This window comes from Thalassophryne amazonica, chromosome 18 (genome assembly GCF_902500255.1).
Source record: "Thalassophryne amazonica chromosome 18, fThaAma1.1, whole genome shotgun sequence".
In the NCBI taxonomy this organism is placed as follows: Eukaryota; Metazoa; Chordata; class Actinopteri; order Batrachoidiformes; family Batrachoididae; genus Thalassophryne; species Thalassophryne amazonica.
The window spans coordinates 60,274,660-60,293,185 of record NC_047120.1 but is presented as its reverse complement, the minus strand read 5'-3'; the positions used below and the strand labels follow the sequence as shown (position 1 = coordinate 60,293,185).

General features: G+C 40.2%; 1 protein-coding gene and 1 long non-coding RNA gene across 2 annotated transcripts; both read right to left on the bottom strand.

The window, feature by feature from the left end:
• Positions 1-2,554: 2,554 nt before the first annotated feature.
• On the bottom strand, positions 2,555-4,666 carry LOC117530682. The gene is made up of 2 exons (XR_004566421.1): positions 4,588-4,666; positions 2,555-3,369 (listed from the first exon to the last, which is right to left on the bottom strand). It is a non-coding gene; the product is annotated as an uncharacterized LOC117530682 (long non-coding RNA).
• Positions 4,667-10,803: 6,137 nt separating this feature from the next.
• Positions 10,804-17,982, bottom strand: LOC117530619 (renalase-like). The gene is made up of 6 exons (XM_034193503.1): positions 17,823-17,982; positions 16,046-16,142; positions 14,161-14,303; positions 13,914-14,072; positions 12,276-12,449; positions 10,804-10,982 (listed from the first exon to the last, which is right to left on the bottom strand). Exons 1-6 carry the CDS (start codon positions 17,941-17,943, stop codon positions 10,804-10,806), a joined length of 873 nt encoding a protein of 290 aa, XP_034049394.1. The 5' UTR covers positions 17,944-17,982.
• Positions 17,983-18,526: the final 544 nt, after the last annotated feature.

Here is an 18,526-nt window from a genome sequence, read left to right as displayed (position 1 = left end):
TTTTGGAAGATTAATGGCACATTTTTGTTCAAAGCCCTCACGTATTTGGACTTGTTTTTTAAACCTGTTTGTTTTTGTTTTGTGCACGTTATTCTGAAGTACAGACCAGCACCTCGGCACAGCTGCTGGTCTGCACCAGGCTGGACTACCACCAAAATACGATGTGGTGCTTGAATAATATTTTGTTTCCTTATTTTAAATAATAAAAATAAATATTTCTGTTTTCACGCTGACTTTGAAATCATCCAAAAAGTTTTTGTCCCCTTGGCCTTCAAAGGTCCAGGCCAGCAGGGTGGTCCAAACAGGTCTGAGCCAGTTTGAGTTCTCTGGGGTTTTTTCTCTGTCTGATGGAGCCTAGATAGATGGGGGGGATGGACTGCTGGACTGCATGGTTTCTGGTTGTCCTAGGGTATGCTCCCAGACCAGATGGAACCAGCCTAGGATGATGCTACCTGGTTTAGATTAGCCTGAACTTTTGTGTCTGTGCCAGTTTGGACCGGTCTGTTATTCTAGAACATTACAAATCAAAACCTGTGCCACTAAAACTTGTTTGTACTGATAGTCTGTCTACAAATGAGCTCAAACTAAAAATTACACAACTGTCTGGTTCCAGCATGAACACTAACACAATGAAGCATTCCTGTCCACAAGTCCTGGTTGGACCAAGTTGGCGCAGTTTTGATTGGGTTCCAATGTTGAAGGTTGACAGAATCATGTCACAGATTGTTTGTATGAAGCTAAACGCAAACGTTACACAGTGTGACCATTCCAGCGGCAAGTTAAGGCATCGCAAATGTGAGCGGGGTTTGCTGATTCAGAGTGCAGCATGTTTACTTTTAAAGGTGCAGCGCGAGTTTCTCCAACTTTGAGTCGTAGCTGATTTCGCAGATAACCTGAAATTAGTTTGAAATATTTCCAGTGAAAATACTGAAAGATGTCACGTCGTTTTCACGCCGAGACTCGCCGTCCTCCAGAAGTTAGCATTTTTATCAGGTTCAGCTTCAGACACACTTTACAATGTTTAAGACGATTCAGTCAAACAAACATCACGCACAAACAACTCCGATCAGACTCAGTGATCCCCGATCAGGTTCTGTTCTGTCTCCTAATTGGTCATTTTCTGAACATGAACAGACTTTAGCAGGATCTCTGCATGCCCGCTACAGTACTGTAATTTCCATTATTACTAATCTATTGATCATCAGTTATCAATCCATTCTGCTGGGGTAAGATGACCAATCAGAAAATTAACTTTAAACCATTTGTAGCATATTAATGTCAGCAAAAAGAAAGTAATGATCTAAGCTCCGCCCCCACTATTGATTGGTGGAAGTATTGAAACCATTGTCTGGTTTTAGCCCTTACACACTGAATCATTTAAATCCAGATAATTGATGATGTAGCCACCATACTGATACTAGATTGAACACTTCAATCAACTAATCAGTTATCTGTTAAGTTTTGATGTCCACAAACTGAAAGTTGGTTCTATTTGGCAATTTCTTGAAATCCATCTAGAAAGTGGCTTTTAGTTGGACTTGAATGCACATCAATGTCCAGGTCGAGCACACAAAGTTGATTTATTCTTGACTGGATTGTGATCTGTGTTTGAAACAACCAGAGGGGTTGTCTACAGTCAATCCAGTTTCAGGGTGATCGGTGCATCGCCAACAGCCGTTTTAAACCGTCCACTGACAGCCTAACCAACATTTGGTGCTACAGGCCTTCATCTGTCCTGTGTGGTCTTCTTTATCTGTACTCTTTGCCATTCTGGATTTGGGTCTGTTCCTGTTGCTAACTCAGTCAGCCTTGGTAACAGTCGGATCACAAATGTTCTGGTTACACAGGAGGCTTTCTGGATGTTTGAGGTACAGGCACCATCATCACGAGTCACGTCCTTAAATGTTGAGTCTCGATCCTGCAACTCAGATTTGTGCATTGTAGATGGTTTGTGACACAGCTGTTGTGTTGCTAATCGTCATAAAATGATTTGGGGAAAATCAGCTTGTTCCCTGAGGAACACCCACTGCTAAAACCTGTCATCAGTTCCTTTTCACCTGTATAATGCACCGCTGTCAGAGTGCTGGTATAAATACTGCACAACTTTACACCATGAATGTTCGTTGGCACGGTTGGATTGCATCGTCATGGAGAAAACCACTAACGTCTGTCATTAATTCCGAGCAAAACGCTGCAGAGCTAGCACATAAATCTTTGTCGCACTTTAGAAAATTTGAGTTTTTGATGTTTCCCAAGCGTAACCGCTCTGTGACATTTTAAATTCAGACCAAAGTCAGCGATGAAGGAAAACAACTGATATTAGCTTGTTAATTAACCATGCTATCTCCCTTATTAGCTAGCTTGCAGTATTTATTTTACAGACGTAGCCGCTGCCCTTACCACTTTGTGATAACTTAAAAATATTATCTTCGGACAAAGAGCCACGATTTTGGTTCCTGCAGGTGCATGATAGTGACTCATTTCTTGCTCTTGTAGTTGAGCTGAAGCTTGTACCGTCCAGTCTCATCTTACAACTGACCCAATATGGTTTTTGTTTTTTGTTTTTTTTCTACGCGTCATAGTTAGCTTATACATTAGCCACCACTGTTACCAAGACAGGTTGTGATCGGACAGCAGGGTAGACGCATGAAGCCAGCATCCCACAGGTCAAAAGAGCAGGAGTATAGGCCCGTTCTCTCCAGCAGGGGGTGATAAAACAAACTATAAAGTTTCAACCAGCATTTGAGTTCCAAAACTGGTCTGGAACAGATCCACAGTTTTAGTCATGAAGCGGTCTGTGAACTTAGATTTTGCTGTTGTCAACGTAGCAGTACCAGGATCATCCACCAGGATAAAAAAAAACAAAGCAATGAAAGAAAGAGCTGTGTCCTCTTTGAAACAGGCAAATGCTGCACAAACAACTAAAGCTCGTAAAAAAAATAAAAACAGGTGCGTTGTTTGTCACAGCTTCCTGTTTCCTTAAGTCTGTGCTAACGGGCTAGCTGGTGCTTTTTTCAGGCATTTTTTCAGGCCATGGTGCATTTTTAGGTGCTAAGTTAAACCATTCTATCTGGTGCTGTCGTTAGTGCCGAGCGTTCCTGACGTCACGCTGTGACCAAGTCCATCAGTGCGTCCACCTGTACTTCAACATATCTTTGTATACCATCTTTATTTACTTCCACACACCCGCCAAAATATAGCTCAGCTCAGACTCTTGATTTACTCTGTTTATGTTTACAGTCGTTGTTCCTTTTTGCCTGAAGCTAAAACAGCAATGCTCAGACCTGAACCTGTTCACCGGGAGGTCAGGCTGTCCACAGTTTGAACTTTGAACCATCAGTCAGCCTCTGACTGTTCATATAGTGCTACCTAGAGTGCCTTAATTGAGAGAGTGGTGTCAACTCAGAACATGGCGCCATTTGGTTCCAACTGTGCTGAACTACTGAATGAACGTTTTACGTTTTCAACTTTTTTTTTTTTAAATCATTTAACCACATACAGCAACATATCCAGGTACAGGTGCTATCAAAATAAATATAAAAATAGTTAAGCTATCAAATTTATATAAATTTACAATTTATGAAGACTTATTTAATGAATTTAAAGCCTGATTTAGCTCTAACTTCGTGCCATGCATTGACGTGCATGACAGTTTTAAAGTTCTCCGTCTCTGGATTATGCTTTTTTTTTTTTTTTTTTTTTTTTTTTCTGGACTAATCTGACCTTCAACAAGCTTTCTTTGTACAATCATCACCTCCAAATCAAAGGTAAGGTGTACTTTTTCCTCTTTTACAGACTTCATGCTGTAAATGTGTGGAATTTTCTGATCCCTTTGTAATCTGCGTGCAGACTACAGAAACTATTATAATATGATGGCAGACGAAGCAGTGAAAGCAGAAAAGTGTTAAATCACAACATTTTATGTCTGATTTAACAGGTGCACATCAGGCTGTGGGTCCAAGTCTGAACACTGTGAAAAAAATAAACAGACTTTTTATCACAGAAATGACTCCGGCCCCACTTTGCTCAAATCGGCGAGTGTCAGCACTGAACTTTAATTTGTACCTCTGTTACTGTGCACATCCAGACTGCTTGGGGTATTTTAATGGAAATACCTTGCGATCGGACGGGACATTTTGTCTGATGTGAGCGAAAAATCCGTTACCTATGGTGTTTATTACATGGAAAACGATACATTGGGACTTTTTTGTCCAGTGACTGCGAATATCTGGTTTGTGTGATGACAGTTTAGGTGAGTTTTACTGGACATGGGACTGAACAATAAATTTATCCCTCAAAGCTTTGACGATTAAGTCAGCTTTCGTCCCACACAGCTGACTTTTTTTTTTCCTGTGAAATTTTTCTTCTGTTTGGATCTAAAGGGAATCTGTACATCTTTAAGCTTTTATGTCTATTTGTGCATCCAAATGCACAGCAACCCAACATTTTCAGCAAATAAAAAAAATAACTGGATTTCCATGTAGCCAGAGTAACAGCGAACCAAGATGGCACCATGAGTCACGTGACTGCCCCCCATCCCCGACTCGTCATATTGCCACTCTCTCAATTAAGGCACACTAGTGTCACCAACAGGTTAGAGTGTCCACCCAACTGAAATACAAACCATGAAACTTGAAATGTTTTTGAGAAAACTCCCAAAATGTTCAGAGATGAAAGCTTTGAATGTTATGAATTTAACATTGTGACTTTATTTTTGTAACATTGTAATTATTTTGAAACACTGAATCATTTTTACTGTTCTAAAAAAGAAAAAAAAAAATCACTTCCTGAATTAATGTTGTAAAACGAGCTGTTTCTTTAGTTTTTCACAGATTTTGACACAGTGAATCATTTTGTGAAGCAACTGGTTCACAGTTTCAAAATGTTGACTTTGTTTATGTAAACGGAATGTCCATCACCACAATCGGCCAATCATATGTGGCCGCGGAATATTGCAATTGGTTATTTAGCTGGTTTTGGGTCAGAACAGAAGCTGAGAAAAGCTTTTCTTCATGTGGACTGCCTCAACGAAACAGAAAAACTGTCTCATATTAAACTGTCCACAAACACTTTGTTTCATTTACAATGAAATAAAAACACTGTCAAGGTGAATAAACTATAAACAACTATTACACTGTGGTGTTTTACTGAAACATTAAACTACATTTCCCATCAGCCTCTTCAGTCTGAGACCACCTCCACAGGAGTTGGGCCCCACCCATGACACTCCTCCAATGTCTGCTGGTTTGTGCAATGACTTTGTGCAGCGGATAACTAAAACAGTCCTTAAAATAGTGATACAAGCACCAAATTTGGCACAAATACTCCTTAGACTCTGGGGGGAAAAAAACAAAACAAAAAATGACTGGCCACTTTAATTTTCAATAAGTGACCAGGTGGGGGACAATGACGATTACACAGGGGTCACAAATTTTAAAAATGCTCCAATCATATTGCAAACTACATCCATTATTTGTCTGATCATAAAGATTCAAAAAAGGTATAGTTTGGACTACCTGTGACTGAATGTTGTGTAGTAAATGGTGGAGAATGCAAGAATGGTGACAAAAGTCAATTTAAGCTGTACATAGGTTAAAAGTTAAGTTGCTCCAATTTTGGTAAAAAAAAAAAAAAAAAGGTGCAAATTATTGGTTGAACTAATAGGATTAATAAATGGAATAGTTCTGACTGTTAAATTCTTGGTCTGCAAGGTAAAGGTCAAACAAGGTCCATGTCGATTGGATTCTATGACACGTGACCTATGTTACCCCGTAGCGTGATAACTAAGAATGACACATGGTGCAAACTATTCTTTTATAACACCCTATTAACTCAACCAATAATATGCATTACTTTTTAGCGAAATTGAAGGAACTTTTAATTTTCGATCCCTGTACAAACTGAAATTGACCTTTGTCGCCATTCTTACTGTTTTTACTCCATAACATTGTCATGGACAACCCAAACTATACCTTTTTGGACTCTTTATGAGCAGACAAATAATGGGGTATAGTTTTCAATATGACTGGAGCATTTTTCAATTTTTAACCCCTGTGTTTTTGTCAACTGTCCCCCACCTGGCTGTCCTAATTTTTTATTTTTTCGAAAAGGGTAATGTTTAAGGAGTACGAGGTCTGTGATAAAAGTAACGGGCCTTATTATTTTTTTCAAACACCATATGGATTTGAATCACGTGTGATTACATCAGACATGCTTGAACCCTCGTGGGCATGCAAGAGTTTTTTTTCACGCCTGTCGGTTATGTCATTCGCCTGTGGGTAGTCTTTGAGTGAGGAGTGGGCCACCCTCTCGTCATTTTTTCATTGTTTAGGAATGGTTCAGAGACTGCTGCTTTGTTTGATCAAAATTTTTTCAAAACTGTAAGGCACAACTGAGTGGACACCATTCGATAAATTCAGCTGGTTTTCGGTAAAAATTTTAACGGCTGATGAGAGATTTTGGTCTGGTAGTGTCGCTTTAAGGACGGTCCACGGTGCCTGACGGCGATCTGCGCTGCGAGGCGGCAGCGTCTCGCCGTTTCAAGTTGAAAACTTCCACATTTCAGGCTCTGTTGACCCAGGAAGTCGTCAGAGAACAGAGAACTTTCAGAAGAAGTCGGCATGAGGAGTTTATTTGACATTCCATTGTTAACGGACATTTTGTAATGAAATAATGTGCGGGCAGAGTTGCATGCCGGGCCGGACCCGACCGCGGGGGGTCGCGACAGGAAAAACACCTCCGTTGGAAACCTTAACGGGCAAGTTGGAACATGCCCAGCTGTTAAAAAAATTCTGTTACTCACATTGTTGAAAGCCATCAAAAGCCGCCTGAATTTTACAAATGGTTTTCAACACGGAGGTGTTTTTTCCTGTCGCGGCGCACACAGATTTGCCGAGTCGTCACAGAAACGACTCGGCGAATTTGCGCGCAACGTCTTTCATTACAAAATGTCCTTAACAGTGGAATGTCCACATAAAGTCCTCATGCCGGCCTGTTCTGAATCTTCTCTGTTCTCTCACGACGTCCTGGGTGAATTAAGCTTTAAATTAGGATGTTTTCAGGTCGAAACAGGCCGACGATGGTGCCTGGAAGTGCTGCGCGACGTCCCCGCTCCGTGGGAAGTCCTTACACCGACAAACACCCCATAATCTCTCATCAGCCGTTAAACTTTTTACCGAAAAACCAGCTTAATTTCTCGAATAGTGTCCACTCGGATATCCCTCACAGGTCCAGAAAAAATGTTGATAAAGCCAACGCGCGCCGTCCGCATCGGCTATTCAGACAAAGAGATTCCGACGGGCGGGGTGGAGCACTCCTCACTCAAGGCCCTGCCCACAGGCGAATGACGTCCTGACACGCGTGAAAAAACTCACGCGTGACGCACGAGGGTTCAAGCTTGTCTGACGTAAAAACATGAATCAAATCCATTTATTTTTGAAAAAATATACTCAACAAAAATATTAACGCAACACTTTTGGTTTTGCTCCATTTTGTATGAGATGAAACTCAAAGATCTAAACTTTTTCCACATAACAATATCACCATTTCCCTCAAATATTGTTCACAAAACCAGTCTAAATCTGTGATAGTGAGCACTTCTCCTTTGCTGAGATAATCCATCCCACCTCACAGGTGTGCCATACCATGATGCTGATTAGACACCATGATTAGTGCACAGGTGTGCCTTAGACTGCCCACAATAAAAGGCCACTCTGAAAGGTGCAGTTTTGTTTTATTGGGGGTGGGATACCAGTCAGTATCTGGTGTGACCACCATTTGCCTCATGCAGTGCAACACATCTCCTTCGCATCATCCGTGAAGAGAACACCTCTCCAACGTGCCAAACGCCAGCGAATGTGAGCATCTGCCCACTCAAGTTGGTTACGACGACGAACTGGAGTCAGGTCGAGACCCCCGATGAGGACGACGAGCATGCAGATGAGCTTCCCTGAGACGGTTTTCTGACAGTTTGTGCAGAAATTCTTTGGTTATGCAAACCGATTGTTTCAGCAGCTGTCCGAGTGGCTGGTCTCAGACGATCTTGGAGGTGAACATGCTGGATGTGGAGGTCCTGGGCTGGTGTGGTTACACGTGGTCTGCGGTTGTGAGGCTGGTTGGATGTACTGCCAAATTCTCTGAAACGCCTTTGGAGACGGCTTATGGTAGAGAAATGAACATTCAATACACGAGCAACAGCTCTGGTTGACATTCCTGCTGTCAACATGCCAACTGCACGCTCCCTCAAATCTTGCGACATCTGTGGCATTGTGCTGTGTGATAAAACTGCACCTTTCAGAGTGGCCTTTTATTGTGGACAGTCTAAGGTACACCTGTGCACTAATCATGGTGTCTAATCAGCATCTTGGTATGGCACACCTGTGAGGTGGGATGGATTATCTCAGCAAAGGAGAAGTGCTCACTATCACAGATTTAGACTGGTTTGTGAACAATATTTGAGGGAAATGGTTGATATGTGTATGTGGAAAAAGTTTTAGATCTTTGAGTTCATCTCATACAAAATGGGAGCAAAACCAAAAGTGTTGCGTTTATATTTTTGTTGAGTGTAAAAAGGACCGCTTTTTTCATCACAGACCTCGTATGGGTGCTGAATCTGGTGTATGGATCAACATTTGAAGGATTCTTCTGTAAATATTCTGTTATCTGCTGCACTACACGGGAATGATGCTGCAGAAGATCTTAGCCAATCGGAGCCTGGTGGTCTGATTAAGAGCTCAGTTGTGTCCTCACTGCTTCACAATTGATGAATGTGCTTGATTCCAGACTTTTTAGTGGGCGGAATTAGAGGGTCCTTGATTAAGACTAATCGTATATTACAGGAACACTGTAATCAAGGAATACACTGTGTGAACAATACTCTTCATAAATGACATCAGTTCCTGTTGCAGATATATATATATCATATATATATATATATATATATATATATATATATACAACCCCTGACAATAATTATGGAATCACCGGCCTCGGAGGATGTTCATTCAGTTGTTTAATTTTGTAGAAAAAAAGCAGATCACAGACATGACACAAAACTAAAGTCATTTCAAATGGCAACTTTCTGGCTTTAAGAAACACTATAAGAAATCAAGAAAAAAAGATTGTGGCAGTCCAGTAACGGTTACTTTTTTAGACCCAAGTAGAGGAAAAAAATATGGAATCACTCAATTCTGAGGAAAAAATTATGGAATCACCCTGTAAATTTTCATTCCCCAAAACTAACACCTGCATCATATCAGATCTGCTCATTAGTCTGCATCTAAAAAGGAGTGAACACACCTTGGAGAGCTGTTGCACCAAGTGGACTGACATGAATCATGGCTCCAACACGAGAGATGTCAATTGAAACAAAGGAGAGGATTATCAAACTCTTAAAAGAGAGTAAATCACGCAATGTTGCAAAAGATGTTGGTTGTTCACAGTCAGCTGTGTCTAAACTCTGGACCAAATACAAACAACATGGGAAGGTTGTTAAAGGCAAACATACTGGTAGACCAAGGAAGACATCAAAGCGTCAAGACAGAAAACTTAAAGCAATATGTCTCAAAAATCGAAAAATGTACAACAAAACAAATGAGAAACGAATGGGGAGGAAACTGGAGTCAACGTCTGTGGCCGAACTATAAGAAACCGCCTAAAGGAATGGGATTTAAATACAGAAAAGCTAAACGAAAGGCATCATTAACACCTAAACAGAAAAAAACAAGGTTACAATGGGCTAAGGAAAAGCAATTGTGGACTGTGGGTGACTGGATGAAAGTCATATTCAGTGATGAATCTCGAATCTGCATTGGGCAAGGTGATGATGCTGGAACTTTTGTTTGGTGCCTTTCCAATGAGATTTATAAAGATGACTGCCTGAAGAGAACATGTAAATTTCCACAGTCATTGATGATATTGGGCTGCATGTCAGGTAAAGGCACTGGGGAGATGGCTGTCATTACATCATCAATAAATGCACAAGTTCATGTTGATATTTTGGACAATTGAAAGGATGTTTGGGGATGATGAAATTTTTCAAGATGATAATGCATCTTGCCATAGAGCAAAAACTGCAAAAACATTCCTTGCAAAAAAGACACATAGGGTCAATGTCAATGAGTCAGATCTGATTTGATGCAGGTGTTAATTGGGGGGATGAAAATTTACAGGGTGATTCCATAATTTTTTCCTCAGAATTGAGTGATTCCATATTTTTTCCTCTGCTTGGTCCTAAAAAAGTAACCGTTACTGCCACAATCTTTTTTTCTTGATTTCTTATAGTGTTTCTTAAAGCCAGAAAGTTGCCATTTGAAATGACCTTAGTTTTGTGTCATGTCTGTTATCTGCTTTTTTTCTACAAAATTAAACAACTGAATGAACATCCTCCGAGGCCGGTGATTCCATAATTTTTGCCAGGGGTTTTATATACACACACAAACATTCATTTTAATGAAACTGAAACTTCTGAGTTTCCCTTTACTGTTAGCCTAGCTTAATGCAGCAACTAGCAACGTCCGTCATTTTCAGCGCTGATTCAATGCAGCCGTCAAAGTTGGAGTGATGAAGGCATCGCCACCGCAGATGAGCAGCGGCTTCTCACACACAGTCATGTGACCCGGACAGTCAGGAAATGAGGTCAGCACCTACAATGAGGTCATGTGACTTATGACTCAAACACTTGCAGCAGTTTTGAGACTTGCTGGGTTTATTAGCATGGTTGTCTTAAAGCAGCATTTGCTAATGTGTTAGCATGCAATGTTTACACTAAAAAGGGTGACCCAGTGCTTACGTCCTGGGCGTGGCTTACCTGGAATACCTCCACTTGTGACACTTGATGCTGACTGGCTGAGGAAGACCAGGAAGAACTTTGTGAAGTTCTTGCATGATGATTGGTTTCACTTTGTCCTTGTCCCACTCAAGGTGTTCCAGTCCAAACTGGACACTGGTGTGGACAACCAGGGATGGACCCCAAGTGGAAGCATCTGCACAAACACACGTGTGTGGTAAATCCAAAGCAGATGTGTTCTGAAGTCCAAAGTCTTAAAGGACAGATGGGAAGGGTTGTGGATGGACTGTCTGAGGAACAGGAACAAATAAAGTTCTGGTTCTGGCTGCAAATCCAAATGTGGATGTAAAAACACATTCTAATGTTTGTGTCAACCTTCTATTTTCAATTTATTTAGCATTAAATGGAAAGGAGCTGCTCCGGGCCACGTCCCCGTTGTGTTGCATAGGTGGCAGACTGATTTAGGGGGCATGTCTTACAGCAACGGATTAGGACTTCTGTGACATGTAATGGAGGTCTAAAAAAAATGAGCCAGTTCATGTCTTCCAGTGGGATAGTACGACGGCGTTTTAGGGCCACATTGAATTTTTTTTTTTTTTTTTTAGACTTCGAGAATAAAATAGTAATATTTTGAGAAAAAAGTCAGAATATTATGAGAATAAAGTCGTAATTTTACGAGAAAAAAGCTTGATTCCAGAAATGAAACATTGGCAGCACACAAAACAGCCTCTGTGACTCCTCTCTGTTGTGCCGCATCCACGTCAAACTTCTATAAAACGATTTTGCTTGTTCATAAACCCAAGTTTGAGGCACTGTTTAGTTAACTACTTCTAAGACCGTCTCCCCCCCCCCAAAAAAAACCCTTCTATGGCTGCTTCCACATGATAGCGTTAGCCTACGTTAGCTGTGCTGATGTGTGTCGACCGGGAAACTTGTTTTTTCTAATAAAAATACGACTTTATTCTCATACAATTACAACTTTATTCTCATAATATTACGACTTTATTCTTGAAATATTATGAGGGTTTTTTTTTTTTTGTAAAATTACGACTTTATTCTCGTAATATTACGACTTTATTCTCGGAAAATTACGGCTTTATTCTCGAAGTTTTATGGGAATTTGAGGCTCTGCAAGATTCAAACTACAAAGATCTGTGCAGCTGTTAAAAAAAGACTATGCACAATAAAGTTTTGGAACAGGTCAGAGGTTATTTTAAAAACAAATAAATGCATTATAATGTAACTGAAGTATTTGGTAACCACAGAAAAGTCAACTTTTAAACCAATAAAAAGAAAATAATCCAAAAGTGAAAAGATAAAACATGAGTAATCACTGTTAGTAAAATTCAGTAAAGGTCACATCATCAGAAGGTCATTAAACAGAAAACAGAACCAAATGAGTGACACATCAGATAACCAAGACCAAAGGAGACAGACAGACAGGCAGGTCAACAGACATTATGACAGAGCAACAGACAGATGAACGGACCTGCATTGCCTCTGCAAAGGTCCACGGCGATGTAGCGGATGCAGTCGTTGTGTGTCACGTAGCGAGCCGCCCAGGGAAAACTAAGGATGGTCTCTGGACTGAAGAACAGGGCGAGGGCGAAACAGGAGGAATACACAACACTGCCCAAATTCTCCCTCTGCTGGATGGTCAGCACTGAGACAGACATTTGAAAATATTTGTTAGAAAAACAAATTTTAAAATCTACAAAGTACCAAGAGCAAACATTATCTACCAGTGCTCACAACCTGGACTCTGGCCCTCGGAGACAACAGTGTGGCTCAGCAAGTTGCTCAACAATTTGTCAAGTAGTACTTATTTTGGATGTGGCACCAGTGTGAAGAGCTCGAGACATACATCAGCTGTGTGCCTGGATACAGGAGGCGATCACCTGGATCCAGGTCCAGTGACTGATCTGGATTCACGTCCAGCATCTGATCTGAAGCCAGGGTCCAGTGATCAATCTGGATCCAGCATTTGATCAGGACCCTGAGTCCAGTGATTATTTTACTCTTTTATTGTGCTTTTTAATCTTTTAATTCATTTTATTTTGTTTTTTTTAATTGTTTTGTGTGAAGCACCTTGAGGCGACACTGTTGTGAGTTGGCGCTATATAAAATGAAAAAATTGAAACTGAAATTAAATTGAGCCAGTATTTGATCTGGATCCAGGGTCCAGTAATTGATCTGGATCCCGTATTTGATAAGGATCCAGGTACAGTGATCGATCTGGATTCACGTCCAGCATCTGATCTGAAGCCAGGGTCCAGTGATCAATCTGGATCCAGTATGTACTCTCAATCCTGTATTTGATTGGAAACCAGGTCCAGTGATCGATTTAGATTCAGTTCAGTGTCTGATCTGAATCCACAGTCCAGTGATCAATCTAGAGCCAGTATTTAATTTGGACCCAGGGTCCAGTGATTGATCTGGATCCAGTATTTGATCTGGATCAGAGCTGTTCACAGCACAGTGAGATATAGACATTTTTCATCTTAATGGCCCTGAGAGAAAAGCTGCAGCTTCTAAAAATACATCAGCGGTGTCACAAGGAGGAAATGGGCGCTGTCCTCCTGTCAGCCAATCAGAAGGCAGGAGGATGACATCATCTCTCTCAGGGGATTATTCAGATGCTTCATGGTGCTTCAAACAAGTTTAATGAACTGAATTTTTCAAGCGATGCTCGGCCTCTTCAAAATAAAAGCCCTGAAAAATGTTTTCCATTTCTTCTTCTTTTTTTAAACAAACATATCGATTGGTTCTAATGCCACCAAAAAAATAGGAGGCGCCTGTTTCAGTGGCATGGGGCTCATTTGAACTTAAACAGGTTCAAATGTTTGACATTTATGAACGACACAATCAAGAAATAAGATTACGTATAATACATAAAAAATATCATTTAAATACACAATCCATAAATAAGATTTCTTCTTAAATGATCAATCATATTTTATGAACTGTTAAACTGTCACAGTATAGAATAAAAATGGAGCATAAGTTTGTTTCTGAGCTGCTGCTGCCCCCTGTAGACAGACAAGAGCACTACAACCCATCAGAGCTCATATGATCCCTTTGAGGAATCAGTCAGAGCAGTCTGATTAATTCTTGGTTTTCTTCTCACATTTTCCCATGTCTCCTTGCAGCTGCAGGATTTGAGGAACTGGCATTGTCAGGACGATGGTGTCAAACAACTTGCTGTCTCCATTTTTCCTCTGCACTTCCCATGATGCACCGCAGCTATACAGGCCAGTCATGTGACATTCAAAGAACACATCAGCTCCTGATGGAGTCAAAAGGAGGCGTGAACATTGTCAAAGAGCGCTGGTGGTGTAAAGACAGACAGACAAACAGACCCACAGACACCATACCTGACTGGGACAGGAAGTGTTTGACGACAGCAGACATGCCTTGTGGACTCACATAATTCTTGTTCTCATCGTTCTGCTGCAGACCTTCAATCTGAGCTTCCAGAGGCCGCAGGACACCTGAATGCATCAGTTCTGCATAGAAACTACACAAGGACACACTCAAAATAAAAGATCCTGTGACGGATCAATTAATGTGACGTTCAAGTGCTGTGGGTAAGATGACGTTTCCACCAAAAGAAAAATAAAAAACATCACCCTGGACAGTTACTGTGAAACGGGCCAATTAATGTCAACATATTTCTGCCCTCCAGGTTCAGATGAACTGTTCGATCTAGAAGTTCGATCTGTTCTGTTCTTTTTTTGTTTATAATTTCAGGATTATTAATGCAGCCAGAACACAAAAAGAGGAGTGATGGCCTAGTGGTTAAAGCGTTGGGCTTGAGACCAGAGGATCCTTGGTTCAAATCCCAGACTGACTGGAAAATCACTAAGGGTCCTTGGGCAAGGTCCTTAATCCCCTACTTGCTCCTGGTGTGCAGTGGGCGCTTTGCATGGCAGCAGCCTCACATCGGGGTGAATGTGAGGCATTGATGTGTAAAGCACTTTGAGTGTTTGATGCAGATGGGAAAGTGCTATATAAATGCAGTCCATTTACCATTTACAAAATGTTTCTGATCAATAGAAAAAATTAGAATAGAAAAAATAATTATTTAAAAAGTTCAAATCCAGACCTGGACTAAGATTCATCTGATTTTGCAGCAATGACCTTTGACCTTTTGTAAAATACTTAAATTTTAATATTTTAATAATATTTTAATAATAGTTTAATATTCTTTTATGAAAACAAAATACATTTTTACTTTTAAGAAAATAAATATATGTTTGAGTTTTCTTTGTGGAAGAAGAGTTGAAAATAATAAAAATGCTGATGTAAAATGATTTCACATTATTTTGCCATGAAAGAGTTTAGAGTAATTTCAAAAATGAAGTCAAACACATTTCATGGTTTAAAACAATTCCAAATGTTTGCTTTCAATGTATTATATTTTGATTTAATTTTAATTTTATAAGTGAAGGAATTAAAAAATTAAATTAAACTTTTAAACTATAATTGAAAAAAAAACATGCTGTTGACTTCATAAGCAGCTGTTTTGCTCTGTGTGCACCTGATCCTGATCCGCATCCTGATCCCGATCCTGATCCTGTCAGATCTCAGAGGGAGAGAAGAATCTGTCTTGATCCACAGTCTAAGGGCCCAATTAGATTAGACAGAACTTTACTGATCCCTTGGGAAAACTCCCTCAGGAAATTGAGGTTTCAGCAGCATTGTATAACAGCACACAGGGGTAAGAAGCACACAGAGTATCAAACGTGAAAGTAAAAAAGAAAAACAGTTTGCAAATATAAATACAGAATATAAATACCAGACATACTGATCAGTAATGGTTTACTGGCTACTACTGTTCCTCTCATTCCCGTCCTCTGTCTTCCTGTTACTCCTCCTCCCCCCCGTACAGTCTGATGGACTGAAGGACAAAGGAATTTTGGTTCCTGACCTGTGTGTGTTTCTCATCTGGAGTTGTGTCAGGAAGACATCCGACGTAAAAATTGTGCCGAATGAATCCCGATATGGATCTGTACTGGATCTGGTGTGGTGATCCTGAACAACTGGGGGTAGACGAAAGACAAAAAATAAATAAGAGCGCATCATCACGTCACACACGTGAACAACTTAAATTTTTCATTAAGCAACAAATGCTAAGCCACTTATTAAGACATTTGAGGATTTGTGTCTGCTCTATTTAGTGTATTTCTCTGGTAACTGTCACATTTCCTGCAGCATGTGAAGTCAGCACTGAGTTGACCCCTGACCCAAGTGTTGTACCTGCGGTGTGAGCTGGCGGATGCTGGAGTGGCAGTGATGTACTGAGCTCCGAGGTCAACCGACTGAGACTCTCGACGACTGGTGGACATCCTGCCACCTTATGTCATAAAGACGTATGACCACATCAGCGTCACAGGCTTTATGGTTCTGACTGTTTTGAACTTTCAGAAGGAGAACAAACAGAACACCTGACCTCTGTTTCATGTTTACAAACAACACCAAACCCTGTTACAAGGTTACAAACAACACCCAAGCCCTGTTACAAGTTTGCAAACAACACCGAACCCTGTTACACATTTCAAAACGACACCTGAACTCTGTTATAAGTTTACAAACAACACCCAACCCCTATTACACGTTTGCAAACAACATCGAACCCTGTAACACATTTGCAAACAACACCCAAACCCTGTTACAGATTTACAAACACCTGAACTCTGTTGTACGTTTACAAACAACACGCAAACCCTGTTACACTTTTGCAAACAACACCGAACCCTGTTACACACTACAAATAACACCTGAACACTGTTGCAAGTTTACAAACAACACCCAAACCCTGACACATGTACAAACAACACCTGAATCCTGTTACCATTGTACAACAACACCCAAACCCTGTTGTAAGTTTACAAAGAACACCTGAACGCTGTTACACATTTACAAACAACATCTGAACCCTGTTACAAGTTTACAAACACCCAAAATTTTACACATTTACAAACAACACACAAACACTGTTGCAAGTTCACAAACAGCAGCTGAACCCTGTTAACATTTACAAACAACACCTGAACCATGTTACAAGTGTACAAACAACACCTGAACCCTGTTACAAGTGCATAAACAACATCTGAACCCTGTTACAAGTTTACAAAAAAAACCTGAACCCTGTTACAAGTTTACAAACAACACCCAAACCCTCTTGCAAGTTTACAAACAACACCTGAACCCTGTTACACATTTACAAACAACACCCGAACCCTATTACAAGTTTACAAACAACATCCAAACCCTGATGTAAGTTTACAAACAACACCTGAACACTGTTACAAGTTTACAAACAACACCTGAACCCTGTTAACATTTACAAACAACACCTGAACCATGTTACAAGTGTACAAACAACACCTGAACCATGTTACAAGTGTACAAACAACACCTGAACCCTGTTACAAGTGCATAAACAACATCTGAACCATGTTACAAGTTTACAAAACACCCAAACCCTCTTGCAAGTTTACAAACAACACCCGAACCCTGTTACACATTTACAAACAACACCCGAACCCTATTACAAGTTTACAAACAACACCCAAACCCTCTTGCAAGTTTACAAACAACACCCGAACCCTGTTACACATTTACAAACAACACCCGAACCCTATTACAAGTTTACAAACAACATCCAAACCCTGATGTAAGTTTACAAACAACACCTGAACACTGTTACAAGTTTACAAACAACACCTGAACCATGTTACAAGTGTACAAACAACACCCGAACCCTATTACAAGTTTACAAACAACACCTGAACCATGTTACAAGTGTACAAACAACACCCGAACCCTATTACAAGTTTACAAACAACACCTGAACCATGTTACAAGTGTACAAACAACACCCGAACCCTGTTACACATTTACAAACAACACCCGAACCCTATTACAAGTTTACAAACAACATCCAAACCCTGATGTAAGTTTACAAACAACACCTGAACCATGTGACATGCTGAATTATTATTTTTATGATTATTGTTAATTCTTGCCAAACCTGGACCTCGAGCTTTGTCCCAAACTTCCACTTTCACTTGATGCTGCATTTCTCTTCTCAGCGTGCACGCGCACACGCTCCCCGTCAGACCCGCTCCGACTATCAGAACCCGGTGGGACATTTTTTTCCGGAACCAAACCAAAAACCAAACCCAAACGCTGCTGGCTTCCTTCTTGTGTCTCATTTAATGAAGAGTGGCAAATGTGTGAGTACATTAGCGCCGCCGCCTGGACGGGAGTGTGGCCTGACCAAAATTAAATAAATACATGAAACAAAAAACAAAACAAAAACAACAACAACAAAAAACAGAAAATAAAAAATAACTAATAATAAAAACAAATCACAATTTTGCACCCAAGCAATATTTTACAAACTCTGATGTCACATTTTTACAAAAAGTCATAACATCAAAATGAAAGCGATAGCAGCATTATTTCTAATGAATAATTTGACAGGTTAAAGTTTTAAATTTCTGAGTAATGATTCATTTGCCAGTAAAAAATAAATAAAGTAAAAAAGCTGTACTTGAATTTCGAAGGTAGATTTGTTGAGCATTCTGGGGGTTAAATGCAAGAAAATCAAAAGAAAAACTATGAGATAAAACTCAGATGTGGGTTTCATGTGGTTTTATTGCAGATTTGACATATTTTATGAAACTTTTTATTGTACATCTGTTTTCGTTTTTTTAATCGAAACGTACTTCA